The sequence below is a fragment of the Pelophylax lessonae genome, assembly GCF_965119305.1.
Source record: "Pelophylax lessonae genome assembly, chromosome: 2".
NCBI classification, from domain to species: Eukaryota; Metazoa; Chordata; class Amphibia; order Anura; family Ranidae; genus Pelophylax; species Pelophylax lessonae.
The window spans coordinates 154,003,461-154,029,349 of record NC_138769.1 but is presented as its reverse complement, the minus strand read 5'-3'; the positions used below and the strand labels follow the sequence as shown (position 1 = coordinate 154,029,349).

Here is a 25,889-nt window from a genome sequence, read left to right as displayed (position 1 = left end):
CAATCTTCATCTGCTTCTGGGGCGTCTGCAGGACTTGCATCAAGCGGTGCAGGACCTGTTTGCTCAGGGAGTGATTGTCCCGGTGCCTCATCGGGACAGGTTTTGCGGGTTTTATTCAAATCTGTGCACTGTGCCCAGAAAGGAGGGCAAAGTGCGTCTTATTCTGGACCTGAAAGCGCTGAACCGCTTCGTGCGTCTTCGGAAGTTCCGAATGGAGTCTCTCCGTTCGGTGGTGGCCTCCTTGAGTCCAGGGGAATTCCTGGCCTCAATAGATCTAAAGGATGCGTACCTGCACATCCCCATTTTCGGGGGTCATCAGCGGTACCTTCGGTTTGCTATCGCAGAGGACCACTACCAGTTTGTGGCGTTACCTTTCGGTCTCGCTTCGGCACCAAGGGTGTTTATCAAAGTGTTGGCGCCGATTCTGGGCCTGCTGAGGGCCCAGGGCATTGCGGTCTTGGGATACCTGGATGATCTACTTCTGAGATCACGTGCCAGCCAGGACCTTGTGCGCGATCTGTCCATCACGGTGCAGAAGCTCCAGGAGTTCGGATGGACCATCAACGTTCAAAAATCGACGTTGTCTCCATCGCTTCGTCTTTCCTACCTGGGAATGATTCTGGACTCTGCTCAGGCAAAGATGTTCTTGCCGAAGGACAAGCTCCGGACTTTGCGGGACGAGCTCAGGTCCCTCAGGGACAACCCGTCCTCATCACTCAGGACCTGTATGCGGGGCCTGGGGTTGATGGTATCGGCCTTCGAGGCGATACCCTTTGCTCAGTTTCACACGTGGTATCTCCAGACGGAGATCCTGGCCAGGTGGGACAGACTTCCTCAGTCCCTGGATCTGTGTGTCTCCTTGAGTCGTCAGACCAGATTGACTCTTCTGTGGTGGCTCCAGTCCCCGTCGGTGGCGGAAGGCAAGTCCTTCCGTCCGTTGGTATGGACGGTGATTACCACGGATGCCAGCCTGTCGGGCTGGGGTGGAGTCCTGGGCAACCTGTCTGCCCAGGGCACTTGGTCGGAGGAGGAGTCCTCCCTCCCGATAAATGTGCTGGAATTGCGAGCGATAAAACCCTGTCTCTTCCAGTGGTCGGACCGTCTCCAGGGCCTACCTGTCCGGGTACAGACGGACAATGCTACTGCGGTGGCTTACATCAACCACCAAGGGGGCACCAGGAGTGCTCGTGCGGCCTGGGAAGTGACCGACATTCTATCGTGGGCCGAGACTCATGTCCCGGCGATCTCAGCAGTTCACATTCCGGGTGTAGAAAATTGGCAGGCCGACTATCTGAGCCGTCAGACCCTGGACCAGGGGGAATGGTCCCTACACCCGGAGGTCTTTCAGATGCTGTGTGCGAGGTGGGGATCCCCGGACGTGGATATGTTCGCATCCCGGCTAAATCAAAAGGTGGAAAGGTTCGTGGCAAGAACGTGCGATCCGTTGGCGGACGCCTCGGATGCGTTGGTAGCCCCTTGGCATCAATATCGTCTGATGTATGCCTTTCCTCCGATTCAGTTACTATCCCGGTTCCTCCGCAGATTGGTCTCGGAACCGCACCTGGTGATTCTGGTGGCTCCGGACTGGCCACGCCGGTCCTGGTACGCCGACGTTGTTCACCTGGCAGTGGCGCCTCCATGGCGTCTGCGGGAAGATCTCCTGTCTCAAGGTCCGATCTTCCATCCTGCTTTACAGTCGCTGGCTTTAACGGCCTGGCTGTTGAGACCCAGGTCCTGAGGGACAAGGGTCTCTCCCCTGAGGTTATCCCTACTCTAATCAAGGCTAGGAAAACCTCCTCTGGTAAGTTTATTTCGCCTGGTGTGAGTCCAGGGGGTTCTCCCCTCGCTCTTACTCGGTGTCGAGAGTGTTGGCTTTCCTCCAGTCTGGAGTGGACCAGCGCCTGGCGCTGGCCACGATAAAGGGCCAGGTGTCTACACTGGCTGTCCTTTTCCAACGCCCTGTGGCGTCTCCTTCCTCCTTCATTCAAGGTGTGCGACATTTGGCTCCTCCCAGGAAGGAGCCTTTACCTCCATGGGACTTGAACTCGGTTCTGTCCGTGTTACAGCGTGCTCCCTTTTGAAAACATCAGGGAGATATCGTTGCCTCTGCTGTCGAAAAAGGTTGCTTTTTTAGTGGCGATCACTTCGGCTGGTGGAGTTGTCTTGCCGCTCCCCTTACTTGATAATTCACAAGGATAAGGTGGTTTTGCGACCACCCCCGTCCTTTCTTCCCAAGGTGATCACTGAGTTCCACCTTAATGAGGACATTGTCCTGCCTTCGCTTTGTATGAAGCCAAAACATCCGAAGGAGATTGCTTTGCATTCCTTGGATGTTGTCAGGGCGATCAGGGTTTACCTGTCGTCTACAGAATCCTTTCGGAAGACTGATTCCCTCTTTGTCCTTCCTGAGGGATCTCGGAAGGTCATGGCTGCGTCTGCAGCAACTATTGCCAAATGGATCAGACAGACCATTGAGCAGGCTTATGCCTTGAAGGAACGGGTTCCACCCTTCCCTGTTAAGGCGCACTCTACCAGATCTCTGAGTGCGTCCTGGGCCTATTGGCATCGGGCCTCGGTGGCCCAGGTGTGCAAGGCTGCGACTTGGTCGTCGGTGCACACCTTTTCCAAATTCTACAAAGTAGATGTTCTGGCATCAGCTGATGCTTCCTTTGGCCACAAGGTTCTCAGTTCGGCAGTGCCATGAAGGACCCTTGAATTTTTTTCTGGGTCCCTGGCTGTTGGTGTTTGCTTTCCTGGGCTGTTGCTCCTGTTGAGCATTGTTTTTTCTGTTGCCCAGTTGATTCTCTTACGGTGCATGTAAGATTCCTTTCTCTGATGTGGGTACTGCGTTGCCTTTTCTACCGTTGCGTCTCCCACCCCTCATGTCTATACTGCTTTGGGACATCCCAACAGTGATGACTTAGAGGAGGCGGCGACTGTCGGAGGATGTAAGAGAACTGAATTTTTGTAAAATCTTGCCTGTAAAATTCCTTTCTCTGAGTCCTCCGACAGTCGCCGCCCCCGCCCCTCTTTTGGGGTTCTTATTACCTACTGCTATGCTACCAAACTGAGTTGGGAGTGGTGATGCAGGGGGGGTGTTGACCAGATGGGACAGCCCCCATGGGTGTGTATATGCTAATGTCTTTTGTCTTTGGACTAAGGCTGGCCATACACTATACAATTTTCTTATTCAATTTCCTTTAGATTTACCTTAAACTATGTAGTGCAAGGGCCTGCCTGACTGCATACAAATTGAAAGTGTTTAGGTTTGACCCTATATTACATGGTTTTGGTAAATCTAAAGGAAAGTTGAACAAGAAAATTTTATAGTGTATGGCCAGCCTAAGTCTATATGCCTAGCTACTCCTGCGGATGGGAAGTCAATACCCAATAGTGATGACTTAGAGGAGGCGGTGACTGTCGGAGGACTCAGAGAAAGGATTTTTACAGGTAAGATTTTACAAAAATTCTGTTATTTACAACATTTTATAACCAAAACTAAGGTCAGCTTTTTTTTTTTTTTTCTATTTCAATTTGTTTAGCAAAAAAATCAGCACAACCCCATCAGTGCTGCCTCACCAGTGCCCATTAATGCAGCCTCATCAGCGCACATCGGTGAAGGAGAAAAATCACTCATTTACAACATTTTATAACAGAAAATAAAAAAAGCTTTTTATTTTTCTTTAGTTTAGCAAAAAATAAAGAACAGTGGTCACTAAATACCACCAAAAAAAAGGTCTATCTAAAAAAAAAAAAGGATTGAAATCTAATTTGGGTACAGTGTTGCATGAGCGCGCAATATTCCAAGTTCGAGAGCACTGAAAGCTGAAAATTGGCCTGGGCAGGAAGGGGGTGAAAGTTCCTGGTTTATTATTATTATTATTATTATTATTATTATTATTTCAGGTACTTGTATAGCGCTGTCAATTTACGCAGCGCTTTACATATACATTGCACATTCACATCAGTCCCTGCCCTCAAGGAGCGGTACAATCTAAGGTCCCTAACTCACATACATACACAGTAGGGCCAATTTTATACAGGATCCAATTAACCTACCAGCATGTCTTTGGAGTGTGGGAGGAAAACGGAGTACCTGGAGGAAACTCACGCAGGCACAGGGAGAACATGCAAACTCCAGGCAGGTAGTGTCGTGGTTGGGATTCGAACCAGCGACCCTCTTGCTGCTAGGTGAAAGTGCTAACCACTACACCACTGTGCCGCCCAATAGAAGTAGTTAAACTCCTCTAGTCGCCTATGTGTGCATGGACACATAGGCTAACATGTAGGGGCAAGAGAAAAAAATTCAAAACATCCTTGGAGCTGCAGAAAAAATGTCCAGTGTGCATGAGGCCTTTAACGCTAAATAGTGGAAAGCAGGTTTAAACCTTCTTTTTTTTTTTTTTTTTGGTAGATGGCTATCACTGGAACCCATGCCACCATTAGAAGGTTGACCTTCATCTCTTGTTCTGGTGACAACGGGGCCACGTGGTGGGGCTGTGCAGGGAAGCTATTTAAAACGCAGCCCCAATGCATTGATAGACATGTCAAACTGCCTTGTCTTCATAAGCCCTCGTTCACACTGAGGGCGGGTTTGAAATCCTTGCACGATTTCAAACTCGCATGCCAGTGCCAGTTCGGGGGCGATTTAACAGACATCTGTGTGGCTTCATGCACAGATATCTATTGAAATCCCCCCTGAAGTCGCCAACAGTAGTGCAGAAACTACTTTTGGGAATCGGTGTTGCACCGATTCAGATAGTGCCGTTGCGGGCAATAGGCTCCCATTTGGCATGTCAATTCGCTATGCTTTTTATTTTCAGTGCAGCAGGTCTTGAGTATATAGATGAGCTTGGGTGTCCTCCAAACTCACTTTTGGTCTAACACTTTTTTTTTTTTTTCCACTTCACCCAGGTCATTCCCACCCCGCAGCTTGCGTAAACAATAAGGGCTGAGGACATCCAAGCTCATTTCATTTCTAGTTTTAGAAGAAAACGGAAACCCCGCTCCAAGTTAATGCAGGCTGTGAAGCTGTAGTGGAGAGCGGAAGTGCCTGCTCAGCTTGTGACTGTGTAGAGATGTGAAGAACAGTTGGGCAGCTGCACATCGTAAAAGCCACCTTTATTGCCCATAATGAATATGAGCATCATGACAAGTACAGCATGAGGAGAAAGGCCAGTGTGTTTCACACTTGCCCATGCTTAACCACCTGCTGACCACTCACAGTAAATATCCTGCGAGCAGGCTGCAGATACAGGCGCTATCATGTACATGTACGTGATTGGCCTACTTCTAGGTTTGGGGCATGCTCCCCGCTGACCCGTACTGTGATTGGAAACAGCACAAGTTTGGCAGCAGTTTTCAGCTTAAACCAACTGATCGACTGTGTCCAATCACACACAGTTTTATGTTTACAAACGCACATAGGAACAGCGATCTAGCTGTTTCTTCTCCATGAAAAGCAGGGAGAAAAAAACACAGATCAGAAAGTAAAAGGAGTACATAATATATTGTAAGGCACAGTTAACACCTTGATTGCCCCTTCTCAGCCAGTGTCATTAGTAAATTGCCAGTGTACAGCATTATCACTGTATTAGTGTCCCTAGGAACATCAGTTAGTGATTCTCCCAGCCAAAGTCTGTTAGCACCAGATTGTCCGCCACCCTGTCACAGTCACACTATGGGGTTGATTTACTAAAACTGGAAAGGGCAAAATCTGGTGCAGCTCTATAAAGAAAACTATTGTCTTCCTGTTTTTTTTTTTCGTGAAAGCTCAAATGAACAAGTTGAAGTTAGAAGCTGATTGGCTACCATGCACAGCTGCACCAGATTTGGCGCTCTCCAGTTTTAGTAAATCAACCCCTATAAGCTGCTGATTTTGGGTTTGATATTTTCTTTTTTCAAAGACGTAGCAGAATACATTTTGGTCTAAATTTATGAAGAAAGTTTACTATATTAGATATGTTTTATAACAGAAAGTAGAAAATATTGTTTGTTTTTTAAATATTTTTGGTCTTTTTTTTTTTTTTTTTTTTTGTTTGTTTATATAGCAAAAAATAAAAAACCCAGTGGTGATCAAATACCTCCAAAAGAAAGCTCTATTTGTGTGAAACCAAATATATAAATTTCGTTTGCATACAGCGTTGCATGACCGCAGAATTACAAGTTAAAGTAGCACAGTGCTGAATAGCAAAAAATGCTCTGGTCTTACGGAAGTCAAGTGGTTTAATTATAGCCTGCCAGGAGGATGATCAGCTTTTGTATATTAAAGAGGAAGTAAAGGCTTTTGTAATTGTACATACAGGCAAGCCTATAATAAGTAGGTACTGTGATTATCTCCTAATCTTGCACAGTTTAGGAGATATTCAGAGGGCATGCGCCGATGATGTCATCGGCGCATGCACTCTGAAGGTCTGGCTTACTGTGCCTGGCATTCAAAGCCTGTGATGTCTGGCTGTGAGTGACATAGTCAGGAAGGGGGGCTGGCTTCCTCTCCTCAGATGGCCACTGTCCCCCCCCCCCCCCCCCCCCACCACCACCACTAATACCCAAGTAAGGCCTGGGGGTGAAAAGGGCTTCTCTCTGGGGGAGCAATGTTGGCTCTTCTGCTGCCCGCTGTGCTCAAACCACACCGCAAAGCTGTCCTCTCCATCCGAGCCCACCTACACGGTGCAGGAAGGGTCCGTGGGGGGAACCTGACAGTCTGTGTGCAAACTAGGGATCAACTGATTATCGGCAAATCCGATATATTGAGGGCCAATATGCACTTTGCCCGATATTTCGGAAAGTGCTTGTACCGGAGTGATGCCTGCAGCTAGAGGCATCACCCCGGTATCGGCGCCCATAGCCGACGGTCGGCTGTCTTTTAATAACAACCGATGCGGCTGAGAAGCCGCTTGGCTGTCATTCAAAGGAGCGGGAGGGGATGTCTGCCGCCTTCTGTGGCTCGCCCGGGTCTCCCGATCCACCAGGAGACTCGGGCAACCAGCCTGCACAGCTGCCGAAGACCCGATCAAAGCTGCATTTGGCTCTGATCGGGTCTCCATGCAAAAACCCAAAAGTGATGTCATGACATCACTTCCGGGCACTGTCGCCAGATTAAAATAAATGACAGCATTCAAAACAGCCAAACTTGGCGTTTTGATTGCTTTTAAGTGCGGAGGAGGGGTTTGGGGTATTTTAGACCCCCAGATCCCTATACAAGAGTACCTGTCAAGCAAAAAAAAAAAAATGTTTTAAATGTATGAAAATATCGGTCAATCCCTATTGCCAACCCCCCTCCTCTTCAGTGTAGTCCCCACCTAACAGGGCAGGCGTACTGGCAGTACTCTCATCGGGAGCTGGACGCAGTGGAGGAGTTCGGATGGAGGATGGAATGGGGTAGCTGCCCAGGCTGTGTGTTCCTGTGTCCGCGCTGTGACATGCTGAGCCAGCACTACTTTGAAAGTTTACAGTGTGCTGTGAGGTGGACTAAGGGAGATGAGTCCTCCTGGCCAGATTTGAATTTTTCTGGCCCCATGCATGTTATTTCTGCTGGACAAGGCTGGTGCATATGCTTTAGAAGAATCCTTCTAAGTCCTCTGATAAAGCCCTGTGTACCATCAACCATTACCACTCATTATGTACAGCAGGGCTCCAGTATTTCATGGTGGCTGGAAACCCACCAGAGAAATGAATGGAGTCCACATGGGGGACACACATGTAGGCAAGAAGTGACTGCAAAGAGGATGCAAAAGATCAGCAGCACTAGAATTCTTTTTTCATCATTTTTTGTATTTTATTTAAAGTGTCACTAAGACTTCATTTAGATGTGCAGTTGGGTGGTAAATATGTGCAGTAGAGCCATGTTTTTCATACCCGCCAACGGCCACCCTTAAGATGCAATAGGCAGCAGATAAGGGTGTTTTACATGCCACAGTCACGATTCATTCGGCATAACAATGAGGAGTTTCACCCTGGCCAGCCTATAACCCTGACATAACAGCGTTTGGTTTGAGTTATTGGCTGGTTGCTCTGCTATAAGTAAGTTAGGGTTAGGGGGCACAAATTACTTGTCTTGCCCCGGGGGCTGACCACCAACGCTACGCTCAAAAAAACTGGTTCCTGTTTTTTTTTTTAGATGCCTTCTAAATTCAAAGCAAATTTGTCAAGCCCTACTTCAAAGAGAACTTTTAGTTTGAATTCCCTGTTGGCACCAATATAGATTGTCAGAATCTAGGAAGCATTGTGTGTTTTTGAACTAGCAATGGTCACTCTAGCCCCAATGGAAGCATCACCTGTGCCAGCTATGAGCGGTCCTCACAACGTACCTCTAACAATGACCTATTAAAAGCATTTTCTTGGATTGGAAAAAGAAAGTGCTGAGTGACTGAGGTTGATGCATAGTAGCTATTAAAATTGAGGGCAACATCTGGATTTGACGTGAAGTATATCTAATATATAAGTGGTCTGGTGCGCTAAACAAATGTGGTGCTAAACAACATATATGTGATACCAACGATCTTACCAATAGTGTTAATAGCAGTCAACAATAATATAAAAACCAATAAAATGAGTTGCAAAAATATATAAATTCAACAAATCAAAGTCCACAGTGCAAAATCCGTATTGTGAATGCAAAATATAAATTATAAAGTCAATGTGCAAATTCCAGTGATAAATAAATCCAAAGGTTGAAGGTCCAATTAGTGCACAGTGACACGCATAGGATTCCCACCACCTTCAGGATTAGCCTCTTACCAGCTGGTTAAGAATAAATGGCGGAATGTGTTGACACCTTGAGATGATAGCACCCCAGCACAATGGAGGAAAGATAACACTCCTATGTACCCCTATAGCTGGAAACAGATGCAATAGCCTCTTACCAGATGTAGATATAGACTAGCATGTGTAACTCCTATATTAGGGTCTTCCCCATCTTGGTTCCAAGGGATGCCGGGATCTTACAAATACTGTCCTCTTCTTAACCGCCCCGCAGATGTACTCCTTTTTAGTTGGCCTAGGTCAGTGATGGATCAGACCCGGTGAGTGTGGTCAAACTGCAGATGGCGACTACGCGTCAAAAAACAAGTTGTGCAACATCTCTTTCGACTGTAACCTTCTATTTGGTCTGGAACTTGACAAAGGACTACATAATAGAAAAATAGTGCAGTGCAATCCTAGTGGTAAATTAATAAATCATATAATCATGCAGAGTCCCAATGTTAATAGGTGTCCATATAAACAGATAAAAGTCTCCAGTGTAAAGTGGTCCTAGGGCAATTCCATAAGGCGCTTGTCTCCACGAGTGCTCATGCAATCCCACCACCTGTTCACCCTGCCGCTCATCTTAACAAAGAGACCCTACAGGGTCAACCAGCATGTCCTCTCAAAATCAAAGCATCCTCACACTTTCTTCCTTAACCACTTGCCGTCTGCTTACGTTGATAGTACTGCGGCAAAGTGGTCTGTTATCGTCTGACGACGTAGATCTACGTCATCAGACACTCCCCTTCCTCTGCGGCGCGCGCGCGGCGCCGGAGGCTCACTCCCACTGTATTCAGTCACAGCGGGAGTCGGGCCAGGGGAGGAGCAGCAGCGATCGGCGCTGCTCTTCCCCGATCGTCGGGGATCTAGTGTGGAGATCCGCCTGCTTGTGTAAACAAAGCGGGCGGTTCTCCTAAGTGACAGGCAGGGTCAGATTGCAGGGTTTAGCATAGCTGAACCCTGGATCTGTCCTTGTGTCACTCAGTCACCTCCCCCCACACACGTTAGTAAGCACCAGGCATACATTAACCCCTCCCTCTCCAATAAAGTTAACCCCTTCCCTGCCAGTGTCATTTTTACAGTAACAGTGCATATATATAGAACTGATTACTGCAGTAATGTCACTGGTACCCCCAAAAGTGTAAAAAAATGTCAGTCAAGGGTCCGATCTGTCCGCCGCAATGTTGCAGTCCCGCAAAAAAAAATCGTAGATCGCCGCCATTACTCGTTAAAAAAAAAAACACCAAAAATGACAGAAATCTTTCCCTTAGTTAGTAAACGCAATAACTTTTGCGCAAACCAATCAAAATACGCTTATTGTGGATTTTTTTACCAAACATAGGTAGCAGAAAACAAATTGGCCAAAAATTTAAAAAAATTTTGATTTTTTTTGGGGGGAATTTCATATAAAAAAAAATGTGAAAAATATTGTTATTTTTTCAAAATTTATGCTCTTTTTTTGTTTATAGCGCAAAAAGTAAAAATCGCACAGGTGATCAAATACCACTAAAAGAAAGCTCTGTTTGTGGGAAAAAAAGGATGTAAATTTAGTTTGGGTATGGCGTTGCACGACCGCGCAATTGTCAGTTAATTGTCGCACAGCGCCGAATCGCAAAAAGTGGCCCAGACGTAAGACAGCAAAATCCTCTAGTGGTAAAGTGGTTAAGCGTAGTAAATGATTACACCTCCGATGCACTGTCAGCTCCTCAAACAATGTTACCAATATGTTTAGGAGAAAAGAAAGAACGATCTAATGCTCTCTGTATGCAATCAAGCACTCTTTAATCCATATAAGTAAACAACTCACATTTTTGAAGAAAATACCAGCGCATATCTGCAGAGTTTGCAAGCAAGCGTGCATCAGGTCCACCAACCCGGAAGAGTGAGAGGCGGCCGCATTCACAGTGCTTCACTTTTTTCACATTTTGTTATGTTACAGCTTAATTCCAAAATGGAATAATTAATTATTTTCCTCAAAATTCTACAAACCATACCCCATATTAAAAACTAAAAAGGAGGTCATTGGCGCTGCCTGGATCAAAGGAACAGTGAAAGCTAATTGGAGATTTAGTGGAAAAAGGATGAATGTATCTCACCAATCCATGAAATTAAAAAAAGTGAAAGTGCTGAAATGCAATAAATAAATAATGTAAAATATAAAAATTATAAAACAGTACTGACGATGTTAGAACAGCAAGATCAAGATCTATATAGTATCAAAAAGCATTAATAAAGTGAAAGTGCAAAAAAAGTGACACGTGCAAAAATAATGTAAAAAAATCTAAAAGCTATGTATATGAGATGATATTCAAAATCACAGGTAGGAATCAATCTTCAATGGTGATTCGTGATCGTGAAAAAACATACGTGCTCCCCCTCTCTCCCAGGACCGCACTCGCCAAATCACAAAACCCCTGCAAGGGGAACGAGCATTAATAGTATAAAGATGACTCTTGTATATGTGCCCAGCTGGATGTGAACCATGTTCCCAATATAAAAGAGATCCTCTCTCAAAGGCCACTGTTGATTAGGTCCATGATGAATATTCACCAGTTTTCTAAAGTCAAATACCCCATATTGACAATGTGAAAGACGTTTGTTTGAAATCTTTGCAAATTAATTAAAAATACAAATGAAAAAGATTCCATGTACATATGTATTCACAGCCTTTGCTCAATTCTTTGTTGAAGCACCTTTGGCACCAATTACAGCCTCAAGTCTTTTTTGAGTATTATGCTACAAGCTTGGCACACCTAATTTTGGGCAGTTTCTCCCATTCTTCTTTGCAGGACCTTTCAAGCTCCAAGAGGTTGGATGGGATGGGAAGCGTCGGTGCACTGCCATTTTCAGATCTTTCCAGAGATGTTCAATTGGGTTCAAGTCTGGGCTACTCAAGGACATTCAGAGTTGTCCCGTAGCCACTTCCTTGTTATCATGGCTGTGTGCTTAGGGTCATTGTCCCTTTGGAAGATGAACCTTCGGCCCAGTCTGAGGTCCAGAGCGCTCTGGAGCAGGTTTTTATCAAGGATGTCTCTGTACATTGCTGCATTCATCTTTTCCCTCGATCCTGACTAGTCTCCCAGTTCCGGCCACTGAAAAACATCCCCACAGCATGATGCTGCCACCACCATGCTTCACTGTAGGGATGGTATTGGCCAGGTGAGTGGTGCCTGGTTTCCTCCAGACATGGCGCTTGCTATTCAGGCCAAAGTGTTCAAACTTTGTTTCATTAGACCAGAGACTTTTGTTTGTTGGGAGTCCTTCGGGTGCCTTTTGGTAAACTCCAGGCAGGCTGTCATGTGCCTTTTTCCGAGGAGTGGCTTCCGTCTGGCCACCCTACCATACAGGCCTGATTGGTGGAGTGCTGCAGAGATGGTTGTTCTTCTGGAAGGCTCTCCTCTCTCCACAGAGAAACGCTGGAGCTCTGTCAGAATGACCATCAGGTTCTTGATCACCTCCCTGACTAAAGCCCCGTACACACGATAAGAAATTCGGAAGGGAAATTTCGTCCGATGACCGATCTGCCGATTTTCAGATTGTTAGTATGGTGCTTTTGACAGCCGACTCCGACTTTTCGGCTGACAAAATCCTGATGTGCAGGCATTAAAATTTTTGTCCTCCGTCAACACACGTCCGATTTTCGTCTCATTAGTACAGATTTCGACGGGGAAAAATCTTATGAGCAAGACTAGGCATGCTCAGAGATGAAAAAACACATATAAAGCAATCCAACACATGACATCACTTCTGAAGTACAATTCTGTCGTACGGGAAAATTTGTGTGCAGTCTAGAGCACATTGCAACCAACGGACACGCACTCTGGACAAAAGACGGACGACCGGTCGGAGGAAATTCGTAGCGTGTGTACTGGGCTTTAGGCCCTTCTCCTACGATTGCTTAGTTTAGCAGAGAAGCCCACTCTAGGATGAGTCCTGGTGGTTCCAAACTTCTTCCATTTATGGACGATGGAGGCCACTGTGCTCATTGGGACCTTCAATGCTGCAGACATTTTTCTGTACCCTTCCCTAGACCTGTGCCTCAATACAGTCCTATCTCGGAGGTCTACAGACAATTCCTTGGACTTCACTGTTAACTGTGGGACCTTTATATAGACAGGTGTGTGCCTTTCCAAATCATGTCCTATCAATTGAATTTACCACAGGTGGACTCCAATCAAGTTGTAGAAACATCTCAAGAATGATCAATGGAAACAGGATGCACCTAAGCTCAAATTTGAGTGTCATGGCAAAGGCTATGAAAACTTATGTACATGTGACTTTTTATTTTTAATAAATTGGAAAGATTTCGAACAAACTTCTTTCCTGTTGTCATTATGGGGTATTTTTTTTTGTAGAATTGTGAGGAAAATAATGAAGTTAATCAACTTTGGAATAAGGCTGTAACATAACAAAATTTGGAAATAGTGAAGCGCTGTGAATACTTTCCGGTTGCACTGTACCCCACACCAGCCCAGCCAATTTAGATGGATGAAGATCCAAACCTGGAAGAAAACTATCCAAAGGTGTCAGTTGTTGGCAAGGGAGCCCGTTGACACATCACTGGAGTGGAGGGGAGAATAGTTCCACTTTAACCGCTTGCCGACTACCAACAGTATTATTATTGTGGCAGTGTGGCTCCCCTGCATCTAGTCACGTAGTACTCCGTGACTGAAGTGCATGTGATTCCGGCGGCGCGCACGCATGTTTAGACACAGCGGGAGCCGGGCCACGGGAGGAGAGGCGGCGTGTGCATTTGACCCTGCAGTTGGCTCACTTGCATTTGACTCACTTCAGGTTTTGGATTCCCAAAAACTTGTATGGGATTGCCAAACCTGTTTAAAGTGAACAAAAGCCTGTTAGCATAGTCCTTGGCCATGGCTCCTGGTTTGAATGTACTTCAATGTTTTAATTTCAGGTAGAACCTTTCATCCCCCACTTTTGTATAAACCAAGGGCTTTCTATACTAATATTTAAACTTCTCCCACAGTACTGTTCCGGATTTGATTATATCCGTGATGGAGCTCCCTTTGCTGGAATGGCAGGACTGTGCATACAGGAAGTGGTCCCAACTTCCACAATGTGAAAAAGCAAAGTTTTCTGCAACCTCAAGTCTTATGGACAGCTTCATGGCTTGTTCTTCACAGCTTCAGTAAGTAATTATCTATGATACCAAAAGATGGCTGTAATTGAGAACACATGCCAGTATGACTTAATAGGTGACATAATGTTTTGAACATGCTTCCCTGACTTTTATGTGCTTGTTTGACCATGTATTATTTTTCTAATGAGTTAGCTCATTATTAGTTGTAGTTCTCATCTGTATTAATTATTTGCTCCATTGACTGCTTATTTCTTGAACAGCTGTTTCTGCCTAAAAATCAAGAGGATATGTTTTTTTATCATTTTGGTAACAATACATTTTTTTTTTTTTTTTTTTTTTTATACTGTATAATAATTGTGCATATTATGTTGTATATAAGAAGCAAGGCACCATCAATTGTAACATTATTATCAATGTCTTATCCATATAGTTCAGCCTTCTAATAGCTGTGCTGATGCAGAGGAAGGCAACACAAGTACAGAAAGCAACAGTTTTAGATTAGCCAGGGGTAAAAAACATTATTTGCAAACAGTCATAGAAACTACCAATTTACCACAACACAGAAAATGAAACCAGGAGCCCTAAACCAGTGTTTCTCTACTCCGGTCCTCAGGGCACACTAACAGGCCAGGTTTGTAAGAAAACTGAAATACATCACAGGTGCTATCATTTGCTGCTTAGTGATTGCATTATTCTAGTCTGCATCTCCCCAAGGTAATACTTAAAATATGACCTGTGAGCCCCGGTTCACATTTGTGCGATTGCAGAGATCGCATGTAATTCGGAGCGCACTGCTCCTAAATTACATGCGATCTCATGTGCGGTGCGAATTTCAGCCATACACTTTGTATGGCTGAATTTGCACCGCATCCGCACTAAACTCGCATATGAGGCTTTCTTTTATTCGCAGCAGAATCGGATCACATAGTGGTTTACACTAGTGCGATACGATTCTGTGCGAACTTGCAGATCGCACTGTGATATGCGATCGCAACTGGGGTTGTTGTTAACTTTTAATTGACACCCCCTGCGTATCGCATATGGCAGTGTGAACTGCCAGAGGTGCGGATGCGATGCGGGATCACGCATCATATTCGCAGCGTTCCCACATCACACAAATGTGAACCGCCACTCAGTGTGCCCTGAAGACCGGAGTTGAGAAACACTGCCCTAAACCCACAAAGAAACACTGAATATATTGCATCTTACTAACCCTAGGTTGTGATGGCTGCATTATTTCTTTATTTTGGCCTGATGATTCTGCCAGTTGCACATTTGTTGTCCTAGGGCAGTGATGGCGAACCTTGGCACCCCAGATGTTTTGGAACTACATTTCCCATGATGCTCATGCACTCTGCAGTGTAGTTGAGCATCATGGGAAATGTGATTCCAAAACATCTGGGGTGCCAAGGTTCGCCATCACTGTCCTAGGGTGTACAAAAAATAAAGGAACAGAGCGCACACCTCCCTAGTGTAACACCATTTATTTGAAGTTAATAGAAGCCATAAAAACAGGTACTCACAAACAGATAGGAAGTCATGCATGGAAATAAATATCCCCCGATTATGTTTACAGGGCTCTCTCCTCCTAGCCTCGGTGGCTCAGCTGTTCGTCCTGCACTGATCAGTGAGTATCGTACGGCTAAGCCAACCGCCTCGGATTACTCAAGGAGACTCGATGTGGTGCGCCTGCGCATGGTCCAGCCGCCGCCGCACACCCTCCAGGAGCCGGATGCTGTAGCCGCTCAGAGAAACTGACAATGCGGTTAAGCAGAGGGAGACTCCCCGATCGGGACCCAGAGCATGACTTGCATGGGGTTACTAAGGACAAAGTTTCGGAGGCGTAGCCTCCTTCTTCAGATCTCAACACCTGAGGCGGTTGGCTTAGCCATACGATACTCACTGATCAGTGCAGGACGAACAGCTGAGCCGCCAAGGCTAGGAGGAGAGAGCCCTGTAAACATCATCAGGGGATATTTATTTCCATGCATGACTTCCTATCTGTTTGTGAGTACCTGTTTTTATGGCTTCTATTAACTTCAAATAAATGGTGTTACACTAGGGCGGTGTGCGCTCTGTTCCTTTATTTTTTGTACAGCTCCTTTGCCTCATATCCCATGGAGGGTTAGGAGAGCTGCCAGGCTTCATTCATGTGTTTCACCACAGGCCATATTACAAGATTCCCCAGCTTGAGAATCAATCTCCAGGATCTGCGCAGGGACTGGTAATGTGTGTTTTCGTTGTCCTAGGGTGACAACAGTTACTCCCGTTTCTATATCTATAGAGGAGAAGCATTGTCACACTAGGAAAGGAACTGTTGTAGAACTGCTGAACATCTCTCCATTTCCTCATCCCCATAGAGAAGGTGAGAACTGTTCTGTAGTCTTCAGAGAGACACTAACAGTTAACAGTCAAAAAAAGGTAGAGCTTCATAGGGAGTTCAGAATTAAAAAAAAAAAACAAAAAAAATCAGAAGAGAGAGGTGCACTCTAACAGACCAAAAGGGAGCTAATTAGAGAACTTATTTGCTAGGGTTTTGGGGTTTATATCAAGTGTATTGAATTATAATTTAAGAAGGTCTGGTCAACAAAATTTCTTCCAACAGGAGTCCAAATCTTTTATGTTTGTGCTATGATTTCGATCCCTGAAATTACAGCCCACTTCACATCACAGTCCCCCTTCACATCATACTCACATCATAGTCCTTCGTTCACACCACAGCCCCTCTTCACGTTTCAGTAGCCCTTACCCTCATATCATAGCCCCCTTTACATTAGCTTTCTTTGTCCCCTTATTACACAACAGCTCCCCCACTAAACATCAGTGATTGGACGGAGGGTGGCAGCTTCCCAATTTGTGCATGTTGACAAGTACATGATTGGTTGCTAGGACTGACCATCAAGGGAGAATGAGGGTGATGGGGTGGAGGGCAGGAGAGAAATTTGGCACAGCAGCCAGCTGCGGATGGCACCCATGTACTGTAGCTGCCATATACTGTATACCCCAATGTGAATGGTATTCATTTATCAGAAATGCATCACAGTCCAGAGAAAACTCACTAGATCCAGGCCGCCATTCAGTGATGCCTGGTTTACATACACTTTAATTCCAGAAACAACCCTAGATATTAATGTTATCCTTCTGACTCAATCAGGTATTCTAATTAGTGGCCAACTCTTGACAAAACTATTCTTAATTTAAAGTTCACCTTTCCTAACATGTTACATGTTATACTTACATTCTGGATGTAGCATGTAGGTGATGAAGCAGTCCCCAGACATTGCCCCCCGCCACCGAGTCCCCACTGTGACTGCAACCAGGGATCCTCTGCCTGCAACCGCTTTCAAAAAAAGTACCATGGTTGTATTATTCATTCACAGGATTCTGTAAATGGGAGAGCTACAACTACCGCCAGCCATTACGCCTGACAGTTTGTAGTTCTCAATGAACTACCAGGGCATCGGTGAGCAATCTATAGTAGGTAGTTCATTGATGCTGCCTGTCATTCAATAACTGCCTGCCCAAAGAACGTACGAGCAGACAGCTACACTGACAGTCTGCAGGAGCCTAATATTCAGATCGCGGTTGCAATGCTTTACAGACTTCTAATTAAAAAATAATAATAAATGCGCATTTTTTTGGCACCGAAGAAGTGTAGCTAGCCGCAGGGTACTATAGGGCAGGCCCGTGGTTCACTCCTATAATTCCCTGACAATGAAGACCACTCCGGGTGGTATGCCCACCATGATGCATGAAGCCTGGACCCATAGAAGGACCAGAGACATGGAAAGCTAGGACAGTTTCATACTGATTATCAGACTGACACTGTAGCTTTACACCTTTAAAGTATGAGACACTACTACTTTTAAATGTCCCCATGAATAGTATTTCTTTTGTGCAAGACTATAAGAAAGCCAGGATAGTGTTTTAAAGCTGGCTATAGACGGTCCAGAATTTCCCTTGGTTCAGCGAGAACAGTCCGAGATTCGAACCAAGTAGGGGCAGTCTGAATGTACCAAGTTGATGGATAAACTTGGTGCAAGCAGCCTGCCAGATTTTACATGCGATTTATTGCTAGTGGCTGATAAAGCCTCTACCTATAATCACTGGCTCTGCAGGAGGGATTCCCCTCTCAACTCTGTGTTGATTAGGGAATCGACCGAATTTCTTGCCTGCAACCCATTGTCCATGTATGGCCTGTATAAGTTTATTCACTTATCAGGTCATTCAAACTTAGCGGTAAAAATTCCAACATTTAGATCCTAGTTTCAAGTAGATGAATAGGTGTTACGTCCCACTTTTTCACAACCACTTCCGCCCAGACCCCCTATAAGGTACTTAGGCACTTTCTCCGGGTCTCTTGTCACAAGGACTTTGCTATAGGACCATTGACACTTGGGTTACTTTGTATCCTTCTACGGACACGCTTACTCTATTTCCACACCCTTCTTGCCACAGGAGTACACCCTCACTGATAGCAATGGCAGAAACCAGACATAAGGGAACCACATAAGCTCAGGCAAACACTCACTCTGTCGAAGGTTTGCAACAAACTCAAACTGCTCAGAGTGATGTTTCCCTTGCACTGGAGCAGGACCCATTCCCTTTCTGGCAAAGTCAGATTTCTCTGACCGATAACTGCCTTAATACAGCCATCACTGTCCACAGTTTAAAAACACCAGGCTTCTTCTCCATCATCACCTTCTCTACCTGAGTTGGAATTTAATCTGCCTTCTCTTGAAGCGCTAGTAACAATGGTGAATGAAGAGTACCCAGAGACAGTGCTAGATGAGGCTGCGAAAGATATCTCACCTGCAGGCTGCTCCTTTATACTTGATATTATGTCTTCATGCAAAATACTTACCAGTGTAGACATGTTCACTTATGCAGTGTGCAAAAGCTTTCATCATAGTTACACTTGTTACGCCTCCATCTTGCCGTGCCCCCCTAGGTACTAAGAGACCTGCAAAGTCTAAAAAGACATTCCCGATTCATGATCAAACAATGGACAATTTGGGTGTAAAAGGGGGAAGTGATTGGCGCTGCCAATGAAAGGTGTGTGTGAAAGATGTGTAGATAGATTCTCAATGGTTAATAAAATGTAAAATCTGAACTCACAGTGGTGTGAAAAAAGTGACTTGTGCAATATATAAATAAGTGCCGTGTCACTTATAATTACTATTCATTAAACATAAATCAGCAATAAAAAACCATATGCATTAAAACTTAATTGCATGTGCAAAGTGCCAAATAGTGAATGTGTAAAACACTAGAGAATTAAATAGAAAAGTCTAAGAAAAGTGCAATGTGCAAAAAATATGGTCACCCTATTTAATAATATGCATATATATAAATATAACTAAATGGATAAAACTACTCAAACCACCTACAGTGCAAAGACCATTACACAATCAAGTGTGTGACCCTATAGTGATAAAAATATCTCATTCAATGAAGAAGTTGATATATAAATCCATATGGCCATCAATAAATACACATTCAATGCAAGGTATATTCCATGTGGAATAAAATCCGGAGGTATAAAACTGAAGTTATAAAACAATTAGTAAAGTGCAGAAAAAAGTCAAAAATTGAACCATATATATATATATATATATACAAAAAGTGTCCAATACAATATTGAATAGGTGCAAAAAGTCCACAAAGCTCTTTTTTGAAGTGACACGGAGTAGATAAAACAGTGAGAGATCAGGTGCTCCCCCTTCCAATAGGTCCCGCGCTTACCACAGCTGGATACCCCTACAGGGGTAAATCGCAGGTCGATACTAGGGATCGCTCCCATGCAGCAGGGGACCGGTCCCTGTTCCTCTCTAACTTGTTACACTTGACCCGGTCACACTCCAAAGAAGTAATAGGGAACTTACATCAGCATCAATACTCCAAGGTATCAACATTTATGGAAAAAAATGCTTCTAATAGTGAAGGATCGTTTACAAAAATCCTTTATTACAATAGAGTTAGAGAGGAACAGGGACCGGACCCCTGCTGCATGGGAGCGATCCCTAATATCGACCTGCGATTTACCCCTGTAGGGGTATCCAGCTCTGGTAAGCGCGGGACCTATTGCAAGGGGGAGCACCTGATCTCTCACTGATTTATCCACTCCGTGTCACTTCAAAAAAGAGCACCTCAACGAATTTGTGGACTTTTTGCACCTATTCAATATTGTATTGGACACTTTTTGTATATATATGGTTCAATTTTGGACTTTTTTCTGCACTTTACTAATTTTTTTATAACTTCAGTTTTATACACATTTTTATACCTCCAGATTTTATTCCACATGGAATATACCTTGCATTAAATGTGTATTTATTGATGGCCATATGGATTTATATATCAACTTCTTTATTGAATGAGATATTTTTATCACTATAGGGTCACACACTTGATTGTGTAATGTCTTTGCACTGTAGGTGGTTTGAGTAGGTTTATCTATCTATCTATCTATCTATCTATCTATCTATCTATCTATCTATCTATCTATCTATCTATCTATTATATATATATATATATATATATATATATATATATAAATGTATGTGTGTATATGTATATATGTATGTATATATATATATATATATATATATATATATATATATATATATATATATATATATATATATATATATATATATATATATAGTGGGTACGGAAAGTATTCAGACCCTCTTAAATTTTTCACTCTTTGTTATATTGCAGCCATTTGCTAAAATCATTTAAGCTCATTCTTCTTCCTCATGAATATACACATAGCACCCCATACTGACAGAAAAACACAGAATTGTTGACATTGTTGCAGATTTATTAAAAAAGAAAAACTGAAATATCACATGGTCCTAAGTATTCAGACCCTTTGCTGTGACACTCATATATTTAACTCAGGTGCTTTCCATTTCTTCTGATCATCCTTGAGATGGTTCTACACCTTCATTTGTGTCCAGCTGTGTTTGATTATACTGATTGGAACTTTTTGGCCTTCTAAGCGGTATGTGTGGAGAAAACCAGGCACTGCTCATCACCTGTCCAATACAGTCCCAACAGTGAAGCATGGTGGTGGCAGCATCATGCTGTGGGGGTGTTTTTCAGCTGCAGGGACAGGACGACTGGTTGCAATTGAGGGAAAGATGAATGCGGCCAAGTACAGGGATATCCTGGACAAAAACCTTCTCCAGAGTGCTCTGGACCTCAGACTGGGCCGAAGGTTTACCTTCCAACAAGACAATGACCCTAAGCACACAGCTAAAATAACGAAGGAGTGGCTTCACAACAACTCCGTGACTGTTCTTGAATGGCCCAGCCAGAGCCCTGACTTAAACCCAATTGAGCATCTCTGGAGAGACCTAAAAATGGCTGTCCACCAACGTTTACCATCCAACCTGACAGAACTGGAGAGGATCTGCAAGGAGGAATGGCAGAGGATCCCCAAATCCAGGTGTGAAAGACTTGTTGCATCTTTCCCAAAAAGACTCCTGGCTGTATTAGATCAAAAGGGGGCTTCTACTAAATACTGAGCAAAGGGTCTGAATACTTAGGACCATGTGATATTTCAGTTTTTCTTTTTTAATAAATCTGCAACAATGTCAACAATTCTGTGTTTTTCTGTCAGTATGGGGTGCTATGTGTACATTCATGAGGAAGAAGAATGAACTTAAATGATTTTAGCAAATGGCTGCAATATAACAAAGAGTGAAAAATGTAAGGGGGTCTGAATACTTTCCGTACCCACTGTATATGCATATTATTGATTAGGGTGACCATATTTTTTGCACATTGCACTTTTCTTAGACTTTTCTATTTTTCTATTTTTTTATTTAATTCTCTAGTGTTTTACACATTCACTATTTGGCACTTTGCACTTTTTGCACATGCAATTACGTTTTTTAATGCATATAGTTTTTTATTGCTGATTTATGTTTAATGAGTAGTAATAAGTGACACGACACTTATTTATATATTGCACCAAGTCACTTTTTTCACACCACTGTGAGTTCAGATTTTACATTTTATTAACCATTGAGATTCTATCTACACATCTTTCACACACCTTTCATTGGCAGCGCCAATCACTTCCCCCTTTTACACACATATTTGATATAACCCCCTCCAGGGTTGTATTTTTGAAGTGGGCTGCAGCCAAATTTCTAATTTTTAGTTTCCTATCCTAAGCGCGGATTTTCCTTGTTTTTTTAATGGACAATTTGGGTACTTCTGAAAAGATTTCCACTCCTCCAAGAAAAAGAATTCACAAACAAGTGGACGGTTTCTTTGGTAGACCCTGCTGTCTCAGTCATAAATCAACATCCTATTATAGAAGATGTTCCTTCATTTACCGAGTCTGCATACAGAACATTTGAAGCACTCTTAACCACTTTACGACCGGCGCACGACGATCTACATCGGCACTCAGCCCCGGCCAGGCAAACTGACGTAGGCCTACGTCAGCACTTTTTGCCGGCCCTGTGCGCGCTCCCGCGCGCCCCCGCCGCCACCGATGGCTCGATTGGGTTCAGAACCGATCAGTCATCAGGTCCAGGCCAATCATTTTTGGTCTGGACCTGTTGATCGGTCCTGCCCAATCAGATCACCCTCTAAGCCTGTGAAATGTAAACACAGGCTTAGAGGAGATGTGCCCTCCCCCCACAACGGTCTTTTTGGATCCAGCGTGAGAGGAGAGCACATCTAAGGCTCGGTTCACACTGATGCGATGCGGGAAGGCTGCGAACTCGCAGCCTGTTCCCGCATCGCACACGCACCCCCGGCAGTTCACACTGCCATATGCGATCCGCTGGGGGTGTCAATGTAATGTTAACGACACCCCCAGTTTGATCGCATATCGCAGTGCGATCGTGCAGTTCGCACAGGATCGGATCGCACAAGTGTGAACCGCTGTGCGATCCGATCCTGATGCGGCAGCAAAAATGCCTCCTGTGCGTGTTTGCTGCGGGTGCGATGCGAATTTAGCCATACAAACTGTATGGCTAAACCCGCACCGCACAGCTGATCGCATGTAATGTCGGAGCAGTGCGCTCCGACATTACATGCGAACCCCGCACACGCAGTAGTGTGAACCGGGGCTTACTGTGAGTAATTGCACCAAGCACCCACACACAGCTAGATAGGCACATTTCACCCCCGATCGCCCCCCCAATTAACCCCTACAGCACCTGACACAACACACACTATATACAGCATATAGCAGTTACCTATATACCTGTATAAGTGTGATTTGTGAACAGGTGTAGCACTTGCGACCCCCCCTTTTCCACTCAAATTACCCCCCACCCCCTCCTAATAAAGATTTAACCCACTGATCTCCCCTGACCCCCCCCCCCTGATCACCGCCGTTAACCCCTACACCCTCTGTCACATCAGCACTAATACAAACGCAATATACGGTGTTATTGTATTTTTGTATTAGTGTCATTGTGATCAGAATTAGCGCAGGCGACTGAGTTTCTGTCCCAAGAAGGTTTAGGGTCCCCGCCACCCGCCCAATAAAGATTTAAGCCCCTGACCCCCCCCCCCTGATCACCCCTACACCCCCTGCCATAACACACACCATATACAGTATATAGCATTTTGCTATATACCCGTATAAGTGTGATTTGTGGTCAGGTCTAGCGCTTGCGACCCCCCTTTTTCCACTTGAATTACCCGCCACCCCCCCCCCCCCTAATAAAGATTTAAGCCCCTGATCCCCCCTGATCCCCTCCTGATCAGAGCTAGTTAACCCCTACACCCTCTGTCACATCAGCACTAATACAAACGTAATATACTGTGTTTTTGTATATTTGTATTAGTGTCATTGTGATCAGTATTAGCGCAGGTGACTAAGTTTGTGTCCCAAGGAGGTTTAGGGTCCCCGCCACCCGCCCAATAAAGATTTAATCCCCTGATCCCCCCCTGATCACCCCTACACCCCCTGCCACAACACACACTGTATACAGTATATAGCATTTTCTATATACTCGTATAAGTGTGACTTGTGACCAGGTTTAGCGCTTGCCACCGTTCCTTTTATCCTTAGGATACCCGCCAGTCCCTTCCAATAAAGATTTAAACCCCTGATCCCCCCCTGATCACATCCCGTTAACCCCTACACCCTCTGTCACATTAGCACTAATACACACCTAATATACTGTTTTTACTGTATTTTGTATTGGTGTCATTGTGACTTGAGGTTGCGCTAGCGAGCTAGTTTCTTTCCCAAAGGAGGTTTAGGGTCCCCGCCACCCCCCCCCCAGATCCCCGGCGCATAGTTTAGAAGTAACCCCTTGATTACCACACACGCACGCACGCACGCACATACACTTCCATTTCTAGTATAGTGTTTGAACAGATCAATATCTGATCTGATCAGAACTATACTAGCGCCCCCATAGTTTAGGGTTCCCAAAACGCGGTGTTTGCACGATCAGTACTGATTACGGCCAGCACCTGCGTTTAACCCTTTCACCCAGGCAAGTGTAGTAATCAATAGATTACTGTCACTTGCAAAAAAACACAAGACACAAAACCGCTGTGTTAGCAGAGTCAGGCCTGATCCCTGCTAGCATTAGCAGTTTTTTTGTAGCACTTGAAATAATCTTCGACAACCAGGTGCTTTTATTACCTGTGAGTCGCATCACTGTACGGGTAAATTTAGTTACCAAAATGTCTAAACGTTCGTACAGTGATGAAGAGCTTATCAGTTATATGCTGACCGGGTCATCTGATAGCGAAGGGGAAGCTACAATGACCGAATTAGTGTCAGTATATGAACCTGATGACAGCAGCGGCTCCCTGACAGATAGCTCCGATGACAGATGGGTCCCTGTTAGACCCAGGCGTACCCGACCCCATTCTGAAGTTGTTGAGATGCAGGAATCGCAGGGTGCTCGTATGGAGCAGAGTGTGGGTACTAGTGCCGCTCATCCTTCTGACCTGGCAAGCGCCAGCGGCCTAGTACAACCTGGACCTAGTACAACCAGCACTGCAGTAAGACCTGGTGACGTGGCGAGTCCCCTAAGTGCAGTTGAAGCTGGTGCGGTGGCTAGCACAAGTAGTGGCCCGCAGCCACCGCGTATTCGAAGACAGGCCCGTAGAGCCCATAGTGCCCTCCCTGATGCGCTGGCATTTCCTAATTGGCAACCCACTGATACTACAGCGCCAGTACTTCCCCCATTCACCGCCCAACCTGGAATCCACGTGGAGACAGCTGGTTTTACGCCCCTGAAATTTTTTGAGCTGTTCTTCACGGAAGATCTTTACAGATCTATTGTGGATCAATCAAATTTATATGCACAACAATTCATCGCCGCCAACCCAAATTCGCACCTTGCCAGACGATTGGGCTGGAAACCTATAACGGTTTCCGAGTTTAAGATCTTTCTGGGCCTTTCCCTCCACATGGGCATAACTAAACAAAGTGAATTGCGGCTATATTGGTCCACTAGCCCAGTTCACCATATGCGCATGTACTCTGCCTCTATGTCCAGGACGAGATATGAGCAAATTCTGCGATTTATGCATTTCAGCGACAATGAAATCTGTCGTCCTCGGGGAGACCCTGCATACGATCGGCTCCACAAAATTCGGCCCCTCATAGACCACTTCAATCAGCGGTTTGCAGCCTTGTTTACCCCCGAACAAGTTGTCTCCGTTGACGAGTCCCTGATTAAATTTACTGGCCGCCTTGCTATGAAACAGTACCTCCCCAGCAAGCGTGCCAAGTACGGGGTCAAACTGTATAAATTGTGTGACAGGGCCACAGGCTATACAGTTAGTTTCCGGGTCTATGAGGGAAAAGATAGCTGTGTGGAGCCCCCCAACTGCCCAGACTACATAGGGAGCAGCGGTAAGATCGTTTGGGACTTGGTGTCACCCTTATCCGGAAAGGGGTACCATTTGTACGTGGACAACTTTTACACAAGCGTGCCACTATTTAGTCACCTTCTCGATTTACAAATTGGCGCATGTGGCACCGTGCGACCTAATCGCCGGGGCTTCCCCCAACGGCTTGTAGATTCCCGTCTTTGTC

The 25,889-nt window shown here is 44.9% G+C and overlaps 1 protein-coding gene across 1 annotated transcript in view; it reads left to right on the top strand.

The window, feature by feature from the left end:
- Positions 1-25,889, top strand: part of SMYD4 (SET and MYND domain containing 4) — a 101,061-nt gene that overhangs the window by 6,548 nt on the left and 68,624 nt on the right. The window contains exon 2 of the mRNA XM_082246284.1: positions 13,744-13,894. Coding sequence (XP_082102410.1) covers positions 13,761-13,894 — 134 coding nt within the window. The 5' untranslated portion in view covers positions 13,744-13,760. The remainder of the gene's footprint in view (positions 1-13,743; positions 13,895-25,889) is intronic.